At 34.5% G+C, this 11,349-nt stretch overlaps 3 protein-coding genes across 5 annotated transcripts in view; all 3 read right to left on the bottom strand.

Annotated features, from left to right (window-relative positions):
* znf292a (zinc finger protein 292a) overlaps positions 1-2,616 on the bottom strand; it is a 19,242-nt gene extending 16,626 nt beyond the window's left edge. For both annotated transcript variants that reach the window (XM_043263155.1, XM_043263156.1), the window contains exons 1-3: positions 2,406-2,616; positions 1,598-1,752; positions 166-244 (exon numbers count right to left, since the gene is read on the bottom strand). In XM_043263155.1, the coding sequence (XP_043119090.1) occupies positions 166-244; positions 1,598-1,752; positions 2,406-2,540 (369 nt within the window). In that variant the 5' untranslated portion in view covers positions 2,541-2,616. The remainder of the gene's footprint in view (positions 1-165; positions 245-1,597; positions 1,753-2,405) is intronic.
* Positions 2,617-3,490: 874 nt separating this feature from the next.
* cga (glycoprotein hormones, alpha polypeptide) lies at positions 3,491-4,531 on the bottom strand. 2 transcript variants are annotated; one of them, XM_043262652.1, is made up of 4 exons: positions 4,304-4,531; positions 4,112-4,210; positions 3,843-4,030; positions 3,491-3,747 (listed from the first exon to the last, which is right to left on the bottom strand). In XM_043262652.1, the coding sequence occupies exons 2-4, from the start codon at positions 4,203-4,205 to the stop codon at positions 3,673-3,675; spliced, it is 357 nt and encodes a 118-aa protein (XP_043118587.1). In that variant the 5' UTR covers positions 4,206-4,210; positions 4,304-4,531; the 3' UTR covers positions 3,491-3,672. The 2 variants fall into 2 exon arrangements, with proteins under 2 accessions (XP_043118587.1, XP_043118586.1); XM_043262651.1 differs by having other exon boundaries at positions 4,112-4,531.
* Positions 4,532-5,794: 1,263 nt separating this feature from the next.
* fcf1 (FCF1 rRNA-processing protein) lies at positions 5,795-11,349 on the bottom strand. The gene is made up of 8 exons (XM_043262650.1): positions 11,245-11,349; positions 11,081-11,148; positions 10,043-10,114; positions 8,074-8,222; positions 7,535-7,607; positions 6,760-6,847; positions 6,577-6,671; positions 5,795-6,297 (listed from the first exon to the last, which is right to left on the bottom strand). Exons 1-8 carry the CDS (start codon positions 11,245-11,247, stop codon positions 6,249-6,251), a joined length of 597 nt encoding a protein of 198 aa, XP_043118585.1. The 5' UTR covers positions 11,248-11,349; the 3' UTR covers positions 5,795-6,248.

The following is an 11,349-nucleotide window of genomic DNA, read 5'->3' as shown; positions in this document are numbered from 1 at the left end:
CATTCCAGATTATTTTAATTTCACACTAAAATTTTACTGGTAGCTTTAAGGTAAAGCATTGTCATGAATTTTCATAGTTTAATGACCTAAGTCCATTCATTAATTCCCCATATGCTGCATGTCACCTATGGTAATAAAAACACGCAATTAAATATTGTCTCTGACCTTGACAGAAGATCGAAACTCTTCCCATAAGGCACCAGGGATTTGCTCAGAGAATGACAACAGAAGATTCAGACAGCTCCTAAGAGGAAACAAGGACAACTAATGAGTAAAAGTCACTTACACTGTATTCAAAAATGAAAAAAAATTAAGTTTTTTTTAGACCTTGAAAACATGACACAACCATCAGCAAGTCAGCATCATGCCATGGTCAGTGGAACATTTACTAATTAATTTGTAAAATATATAGCTTTAATTTTAGAGGTCATAAAAAAAACAAGCAAATGTAAAACTCATTAACTATATTCATACCTTTAAGCCATAAATAATTAGCCTGAAAATGGTCACCCGTTTACCTTGAACGTAAAATAAAATACTAGGGCATGTGGTCAGATTTTGTTTAATCTGAAAATTGAAATACAGCTATAATTTTTATTGGAAATTTTAATGGAATTTTTTGCACAGGATTAAATGAATGTACACAGATCATCAGATCAAACGAACAGTTTGAACGTTTTTCAATTGCTCCCAAACAGTGCGGCTGATTCTCAATACAATGCAAATATGATAAACATGATTTTCACATCACACATACACCGCAAGTGGCCTGCTGTGCAAAGCGAAAGAGATGTTTGAGATACGTGTCGTGGGCTTTACGATAATGAAGAGATGGAACGTAAGTAATAGTAATAGTAATATTCATTCAATATTGTATAAAGTCATCTAATTTATTTAATTCATCTCTATATTTTATTGGTTTATTTGTGCTTTTGCTTGTAAATAGTTTTTTTTTTCGTATTTTATTACTGACTATTATTTGAACGTAAATAATGAATCAAGTAAGCAAAATATAACTGCCCACATCTCATAATTGCACAAAAATTCTAATAAATTTAACAAAATAATACAAATTGTAAAAACGCAGATACTTTGACTGATTAAATATTCAGGTGTGGAAATGAATAAATACATACAATTAAATTAAAATGCCTAAAAAGATGCAAACTCCCAACTCTAAGCACTGCTCAGATACATATTTCACATCTTAAAATCCGTTTACAGCCAGCCGTGCATTACTTTACCGTGTGGCAATGAATTAAATTAAAAGTTACTTCCTAAATGTTAAACTAGTATTAGCTTTTGCGGTTACCAATAACTGTAAAATGTATATAACGTAAATTTTTAGCATCATAACAACTTTATGTTGCGGCAAAAATAACCGGATTAGAAGTTTTCATTTTAAATAATCGTGATTCCAACATTAATTAAAAAATCTGCGCTAATTACGAACCTCAGTTTAACTTAACCTTTACTAGTTAAAAATTTTTAAAAAGTTATTCTAAAAATAAATAGCTAACCTCAAAAGAGAGAACAAGCACGCGGAGCGTTTGTGATGTATCGATACGGAGAGAACGCCGATGAAAAATATGCTCACCATGACAGCTTCTCCAGCACATCTGTGACGTGTTCACATTCAGGGCTGAGGAAAGGGCTGGCCTCGGCGCAACACATTATAGCTACTGTATACATCTCCAAAAGAGGAAGCGGATCTTCATCTGGTCTCCACTGACATCCATGATGCATCAAAACCTGCATGTAGGAAAAGAAAGAAAAAAAAAAAGAGAGCCATAAATAAACGGTCCGGCCCAAAGTCAGTCCAACAAAGGGATGTAACAGTAGTAAGAGTGATCATTAAATACCTCAAAACAGCAGTTATTTACATGATATGTAAATTTGACATATTCAGACCATACGCTGACAGGATCTTAGCATGATTTATTGCATCTGCTTGTCAAATAATTTAGCAACAAACGGATAAATAACGAATAGAGAACAGCACTTTTCTTCAATATAAGAGGCAATTAAAAAAAAAAAAAAACGCTGTCTCTTTAAATTACACGTACTGTGTTTTGATATAGATAACGAATATGAGATTGTATAAAACATATATGTTTTTTTCTGAGTAAAAGTACAGCCTGCTGCTACAATAAGCTAATGTGTTAGCCATCAGGAGCTGTGACCATACCATGCAAACAAACGGCATGACTGCAAGATTTAATGACTTTAAAAGACAATCGCGCTTCGTCGCTCCATCGCACAGCTTCCCGTGTTTTACCCATCACGTTTATGAATGGCTGCACTGTTATTGTTAGTTTTGTTATCGTTGGTGCAGCGATGCAAACATGCAGCATCGTCCACGAACAAAGACTTGCTAGATTTAAAACGCATGAATAAAGTCGTACTTGACAGAAATCCTGACAAAAACTATCGGAGGCGTCTAGCGTCGACCCGGAGCTCCTTTTTAATTCAGAGATGAGATCCCGAAATTTGTGTCTGAGGGCCACAACCTCAGTCGCGTTGCCCTCCTCCTCCGCCATCTTCGCTGCATTCGCACCAGCCCAAATATCTCAAACTACTACGGCCAAGGCCTGATCCAAATATTCATGACCCGTGCATTCGCTATTAGAGGGTTACCGAGCAACGTCAGCGCAACCTAATTAATATTCAAGACAAAATCTGCATTCAAGCAACGCAAACCGAGCGGTGTCTTCGAGACACAATTAATATTTATGATTGTGAAGCAGTCGCCATAGTAACTGCATCAAAGCACCGTAATTAATATTTATCACCCGTCTTTCGTCATAGTAGTATTCGAAACTTCTCATCTCGCGCTGTCCCAGCAATGGCGCAGGCGTTACGCGGGCGCCTCTTTTCACAGAGAACATATGAATAAATAACCTCTCGTTTCGGTCACGTAAAATAAACGAGAAAGGAGGATAACGCTCGTTTTTGCTGAGCGTGATAGCCTTATTAACATCGAATTGGCTTATAACAGAACGTTACAAACATACACGTTTACAGTTTTGATAAGGGCGTCGAAAATGAAAAGACGAAAAAGTACACAGAGATATTGTTTCGTATTTAAATGCGTCGATTAACGGTTGGTGGTCCTGTTGCACTGGAAAACGTGAAAATCATGACAGGGCCTCACAAAACAAGAGAGACTAACTCGTTGGAGCATGCCTTTTTCATGGCTTTTGATTAAACTGAGGGGGAAAAAAATGCTTATTTTAAGAATTATTCACAAAATCCTTCCAAAATGGAAGGCTACAACTTTTATTTGGAATTTCAGTCACCCTCAATCTATACCGACGATAAAGCAAGCGTAAAAGTGATGGAGAAAAGAAGAAACGTGACACGTCGCAAGCAATCATATTTTTAATTTTACATATGGATTTGAACAAATAAGTAGGATGACAAAATAAGTGCGCAGTTACCACTAAAAGACAGCTTATCTTGCATTTTATTGATGATCAGATATCACAATCCGTGTTGGCTGCAGTAGTGACGACAACCTGTTGGAAAAGAAGCGGTGGAAAAACACCCGGCCTTGACGATTTGACAAATAGCTAGTAAAATTCGAATAAGTGGCGTAAAGTGACAGGTAGATGGGAACATAGCTAGTTTGAGGCGAACGCAAGCAAAACTTGAATGTCGCAGTGTTGATTTTTAAGACTTATGATAGTAGCAGGTGCTGCAGTGGCAGTCTGTGTGGTTCACTAGTTTGACATCATTGACAAGCACCTACAGATAAATGCAAAAACGATGTTATATAATAATAATAATAATACAACGAAACATAATATTACAGTGGTAGCAGTTATTAATGCACATTTTACCCGTTTAACTTCTTTGGCTACACAGCATGTAGCTTCTGATGTGATGTTTTTTGGGACAAGCATGGTTTTCTTGGACCTCAGGGGCGTGGGGTAAGCCCTAGAAAAGCAGCATCCCATGCACTGATAGACAGGAGCTCCAGGTTTTGAGAAAATGTTGTTCTCCTTGAGTTTGCACTCCTCACATCCAACTTGTACAAAACAAAAACATAACAGTAAAGCGAACGGTCCCACGTGAAGTATCAAAACGTGGTCATTGGTTAGCAACTTACAGTTATTCATATCGTTTCTTGGATGCAGTCGTCCAAGGTGAATAAGCATAAAAAACAGTAGCATACTTGCTCCAGCGTATCTCGTCCAAAACATGATGGCTATAATAAGGTCAAACGTGTACATACATTAGGCTGCACGACTATGTGTTACGATTGTTCAATTGCTCACAAATATTTCATTTGATAATTTACCTTTGTTCTTGACTTCCTGCGAGACGTGATCGGTCTGTGTTCTCAGAAACAGGTATAGCTACCTTTTATACCGTGCTTACGTCTCCCCCGTTGTGTGTGTGTGTGTGTGTGTGTGTGTGCATGACCAAGCGTGTGACTGTTCCCTTGCTGACCTTGTAATCCATTAAGTAAATGAAGCAAAGGACTGAATATGCAGTGTAGTTTCAATTAACAGTATTTTGTCTTTGAGATCTCTGACCCCGAGATCTTTTACATCGTTGAGTGGGGGGGAAAAAAAACCCAAGTTCATACAGAAATTGTTCTAATACAAAAAAAACCCCCATCAGATTGTTACTTGATTTACTGACATAAATTAACCGTTTATTAACACAGTCCTTCATCTCTTCTATAAACACACGGTATCAAATGTCAAGGTTGAATGTTTGCTTTGCCTTCACTATCTCTCAATCTTTCCATCTGCAGCAAATCCACCTCGGTTTGGATCGTGCGGTTTCATGACTGATGCAAAGGTAATTCAATATTTTCAATGCCAGATGGAGAGTCACATTAATAACAAACTGAGATCGTAGGAAATGACAATGTCAACGTGCAGACATATTGCCAAAGAAACCAAGCACATTCTCTTTTCTATCTCATGCTTCTGTATTTTCACCAACGCAGTTGATTTGAAGATCTTTGGTCTTGTTACTTTGCTTCCTTTACGTTCTTCAGTGCACAAAGCCCTTTTTTTTTTTTAAACAAGGAAAGAAACATTTTGCCTATAGAGAACGCATGAAACACGATCTCCATTCTTCAACTAAAGACAAAAGCAAACCTATCTAGCAAGAATTCAAGCATTCTTCTCTAAATCTGACGTTTTTAATCTGAATTTAGTTGTTAATATATTTGTCATTTTGCTCAGCTGTGTTCACTTCATTATTACCATTAAGTTCTCTGTTTCAGATCAGTTAGTCTGGCCACGTTAATGTTTTGTAGATGTTTCCTGTTTCTATGGACTGAGTGCTATATTAAAAATACTACTGTATCTTCATCATCATCGCGTTCGTTTTCGAGTTTTACTACAAACTGTGACGCTGAGGACTAAGTTCCCACCAGGTGGGAAAAATTTCATGAAAAAGTCAGTGGAAGTGATTTTATACGTTCGCTTATAGAAGCCACAAGTCTGAAAAATTTGATTTAGAAACTAAATTGCTGAACGGAGGCGTGACATGCAGTCTTTTCGGCTCATTAAAGATCTTTTTGGATCGATTGTAGATGTTTGTTACCATGTAACAATAGTCACTGATTTCACACATGCTGCTTGCCGCACCTACAGCAGTGTAGTAATTTCAAGACAGGCGCAATTCATTTGTTAGAACAGCATGATAGTAAAACAGCATTTTACAATTAACAAGTCATCCTGTGAGTAGCACTACAGCATATAAATACGGTTTTAGCCACAAAAGGCCAACGATAATGAACCATAACTGACAAAACAAGAATACTGATAAATTTATCTGCAATGATTTTTATTTATGACAGTCTCCAAGCAGAAAAGAAAACACATAAGAGCATAAAAGAGCTCCAGGGAGTGGCTTCATGGGAGAGGTGTATTATTATTTAACACCGCATCGGTTAACATACAGCATAGGTTCAAGACTTCCAGGCCAATTTGATATGTCTGATTAAATCCAAATCATTGATGGGAGACTCCAAATAATTGAAATCAACACATTGATATAAATAAGAGGATGTCCTAAATCTCTGAAGTTCCCCACCACAGTCACTAGAGTTGGACTAGTCTTTTCCTCCTATTTTTCCTCACGTTTTAATTAGTCTGAGCTACTGGAGTATATTTTATTATACTTTATTATACTGAGTTCTGAACATAATTCAAAGAGGAAATCTTTTAAATGTAGAAGGTAAAGAATTCTTGGGAAAAAAACAACAACAAAAAAAAAAACATCTACAACCGTGGTGCACCATAATCATCTGGCATCCTCTCAATGTTATACCTGTAAGAAAAAAATAATAACAGTTATATTAATTTAGACGGGTGACTTCTGTTACAATAAATGGTCGATAATTAATATCGGTCTTGAAGCATTGCAACTTGAGATTAAGCTAAATTTTGGTGTTTTTTACTCAACAAATTGCACTCAATCTATGAAAAAGCATGCAAATGCTGCCTGATCATCACTACGGGAAGCGGAAAGCGACCCACTTCAGTCAAATTCTGAAGTTTCCGAACAAACCTTTACTCACAGCTGATAAGGCAAAGAGAGCTTGAGTACCTGTGATTGGAGATGTACATGATGGGGACTCCTGGGATCTTCCGTATCCTCCTTTTTAGGTCCCTGTCCACCGTGGCCACGATGTAACATTTGTGCTAATCAAACAAACGGGAATGCTTTAATCGTAATGTATACGTCAGGCTTTTTCAACCCTGGCCCTTCCCCAGCACAAAGTTCTCCTACCTGTGTTACTCTTTGCACCAAGCAGTCGTCAGCGTACGTTCCTTTGTGTGAGCAAGGTAATCGTTCAAAGCGGGGATCTTTTGCAATCCTACAAATAAAGATCGAATGAGCGTAAAAACCAAGGAAGAAAGCATAGCCGATTTCATACGTAAAACCCGTTTAAACCACAGTGCCATCAAAACAGCTTTCATCCAAAATATAGTTAAATCTCATGACCAATGCAGTGACACAAAGATGGAAGTGAAGTTACTACGAATGCTGGAGCTGATTTAACACCATTTCAGAAACCGTTCACGCATGAAAACACCTTTTAATTACAGCGCTGCAACAAGTCTAAGCATGACATGCTAAGGGCAAACAAAGCATTTTCCCTATGATCAGAGAGATTTCTGCAAGATCCCAAATTTGAAATACTTCACCCTGACATCAAAAACTTCAATTAGAAGTAAAAGATATCTTATTGTATCTTATTAGCATCAAGATACATTGATGACTGTCACAAAAAAGTGATGTGCTCACAAACACACAGCCCATAATATATATATAAAAAAAAAAAAAAAAAAAAAAGAAAATATATATATATATTTAAATATATATATATATATATATATATATATATATATATATATATATATATATATATATATATATATATATATATATATATATATTTTTTTTATATTTGATTTAATTCTATTAATTTATTTAAATCATATGATTATTATTACGTGTATGTGTACATGTTATGTGTATGTAATGAAAACGTGTGCATTACCGCAAAGCCACTCGAAACTTCATGCCTAATTTCTCAAGCTCAGCCATAACACAATCGGTTATGCAAGGAACACCTGAATGAAACAACAAAAAAATATATAATCTTAATTATTAGCTTGAAAACTACAAATGTATGTTAGTACCGTAGTTTAGTCAGATTGTGTAACATATGAAGATTAGAGGCTGTATGTATAAAGCACTCAGGGTAAAAATCTCTAAACATGCATATTAAATGTCTACAATAAATTTAAACTGTGCTGTGCATTTATCCCGTCCAAGTGCGCGCACACACACACACACTAAACACACACCCCGAGCAGTGGTCAACTGTTATTGCTCCGGCACCCAGGGATCTGTTCTGTGTTCGGTGCCTTGCTCAGGATCACCTCAGTCATGTTATTTAAGATGGGAGAGAGTCACACCTGCGTTTTTTGGGTTACAAGTCTGACTCTCTAAACATTAGGCCACAACTTCCCCATAATACCCATCCTCTTTCACATCAGCATCAATGAAAGTAATTCTGAGAACGTGGAGACTTACATTTAGCGTAGAGGCAATCCATCATTGACTGGACAATATCCAGTTTGGCCTTAATAGAAAAGTTGACAAAGTTGGTGTCAACAAGGATGTAATACGGAGGTCCAAGCTGGGTGTTGTATTGAAAGAACATACAAGAAGGGTACTTTGCTCTGAAAGAGAGATAGGTTGGAGTATAAATTATTATGCAAACGCATGCATACAAAGATTATTCAACATATTGCTATTGATGTCAAGTGATTACCTCCATAATATATGTGTGTACTGTGTATATTTATTGTGATATATACACACACACACACATATATAAAAACACAGACCTGCCAACCTTGGAACTTTTTTTTTTTTTTTGAGTACCACCCAGGTCATATGTCTGTCACATATTCTTAAATTTTGCTAATTGCATCATAAATTGGTTGTGAAAAAAAACAAAACAAAGCTTTTCCTCTTTTGACACACACACACACACACACACACACACACACACACACACACACACACACACACACACGGAAATTATACAGCAATAGGATAATGTTATTCATGTTAAATATTTTCCAGAGGTCTGCACTAGAGTTGCATGACACTGGATAAATTGACAAACACATTTTTTTTGAGTTGTTAAATTTGAATTATTATTCAACATTTTAATATGCATTTATAATATATTTAGCACACCAATTGTTAATATTAAATTAGGAAAAAATGGTTTGCAATGAATGATTTAATGAATACTTCACTTGTTTCATTTCTGGAGTTTTTGAACGAATCTTGATTCAATCACAAATCCATTTTTTAACGCCCTCTTTTTTTTCCGAAACAATGCACAGTATGCACATGTACAGTATATATTTATATTGTTTATATTACATAATTATTTAATATATAAATACCATTTGTCTTAAAATAACTAACAATTTTACATACATTTTTGATTAAACCTTTTTTAATTAAAAGAAATACACTTTTAATTGTTTAAAATTGTTAGAATTATTGATGGTATTATGTAAACACTGGATTAAAAAGATACAAGAGGAACACATAATGTACACTTCTATTTTGATAGATATTTCTACTCTCAAAATTAGGCTGCAAAAAAAAAACAATTACATTTGTTGTCAAGTTATGATAATGAGTTAGCCTAAACAAAGAGCACTTTATAATCAATGAAGCTAATATCACTTTAGTTTAGCCGCTATAGTCTTTCCCCCTGTTTCAGTGACACTTGGTTCTGTGTATTTTTCCAATCGATTTTAAAAATCTTTTTTTTTTGAAGCTCTTTAAGCCGTGGTTGGTCGAAACGGCCTCAAAGTGAACCACGAAGTTTTATTTGAAGCGAAAGCAAAAATATGTGAAAATCCACAAGACTGTATATCGGTTTTGATGAAGAAAAAAAACTCTCATAAAGTATTGTGAATGAAATAATCGAATTAAAAACCTTTATTTTTATTTTTTTTTAGATAATTTGGGGCAAGTCAAGCTTTATTCGCTGTACGTCAAGCTGAAATTTTTCATGCTCTTCACAAAGTATTCACTCAAATATAGTAAAGACTAAAAGACTGTTATGGATACATTTTTAAAATTACTTGCTTTTTTAAAATTACTTGCAATTACGGCATGTTGCTGTAATTGTAAATTATAAATGTAAAAATATATATATATATATATATATATATATATATATATATATATATATATATATATATATATATAAATTATAAAATAATAAAATTAATTTTTTTAAATGGAATATGGAGAGGCCAATACTTTTATAAAATAATAAAATTAATTTTTAAGTTCTGTATGGTTCTACTATTTCAGATTAAGCTCTGATTAAGATTTATGAGCCTCTGGGAATCATTGATTAAAATCCTCCTATACTCAAAATTACCAGTGAAAAATAATAAACCTGCATGCATCAACAGATGCAAAGTAACACAAACACAATCATAAATAAAGAATTCAAACTTACACTTCTTGTTCTTTAATGACTGAGGGATCTTCTTTCTTCTTCTTTTGCGTTTTTGCCCTGTCCTGTTCTTTTCTGTAAAAAAAAAAAAAAAAAAAAAAAAAAAAGGACAAAGCAACATTATGAGACTGTGCATACTGTACTAAATTGAGTACTTTTCCCTGCTTATTGCGCTAGAATGCACAAAAATCTAAACTAAAAGTTGACCTTTTTTAATTGTATTTTTATCATCTTATCGATTATTTGTCTATGTAATATTGCAATGTTTCTTCTAATGACCTGCAGATAAACCCTGACCTCCAGGATGTTGTTGATCAACAAGAGAACAGCACAAGAACCTCTGTTAGTAATGTCATTTAGCAGCAAAAAACATGCTTGTATGATAAAACATCAATTTAAACATGACAGAGGTTCGTTTTGGTCTCAGTGAGCATGTCACGTGCTAACAGAGATTTGTTGTACTGTTAACACAAGCGCATAACAATTATGTGCATATTTCTATTCCCTAACAGTTTGTCATAACCATAAGCGGGTTAAAAAAAAAAAAAAACATGCTAGAGTTAAAAAAGTAAACGATTGTGATGATTTAGAATCAAATATACATAAATCATGATAAAATTTAATTTATTTATTACAGTACATGTAAAAGGATCTTATATAAAGATTGCTTTTCGTTGAGGCCCAACAGGATAAATAAATAGCAGTAACATGGACACATGGCACTATTTTATTGTTATTTTTAAATCTACCCCAAACTTTTTAATGCTACTAGTGATTAGTGGTATTAGTAATAGCGCATCAAAGCCTCTTCAAATGTTTTAAGCAGCAAAAAATGTTTTCAACACAGATATTAAAAGAAGAAAGCTTCTTGAACACCAGTTAAGCCAAACCAAAACAAAAGCATTTTTTTAGTTTCCTATTTCATCACATTCTTTGACACGCTATCAGTGAGAAGCATTTAATCCATGTGTTGCTTTTAAATAATATAATAATAATAATAATAATAATAATAATAATAATACTACAAATGAAGATACTTACATCCTCTGATCCTTTAAACTTATCCTTCTTTTCATGACAGCATATTTCTTCTGTTTCTTCTCTTTTGCCTAATTTACAAAAAGACAAGTTGTCATTCAACCAAAGAAGAAACAAAGCAGTTGTACACACCGTTAAGCATTATTGAGACAAACTCTTTATTTTACCATGGCTGAAAATGCTTAGATTAGCACTCTAGCCTCGTGTGCTACACTTTGCGACGAAGAGCCTTTTGACGTCAACACTATGCGACCCTTTCCACATTTTACTTA

Source organism: Puntigrus tetrazona, chromosome 17, assembly GCF_018831695.1.
Source record: "Puntigrus tetrazona isolate hp1 chromosome 17, ASM1883169v1, whole genome shotgun sequence".
NCBI lineage: Eukaryota > Metazoa > Chordata > Actinopteri > Cypriniformes > Cyprinidae > Puntigrus > Puntigrus tetrazona.
Note: the sequence above shows the minus strand (reverse complement) of the source record. Positions and strands in the feature narration are given on the sequence as shown.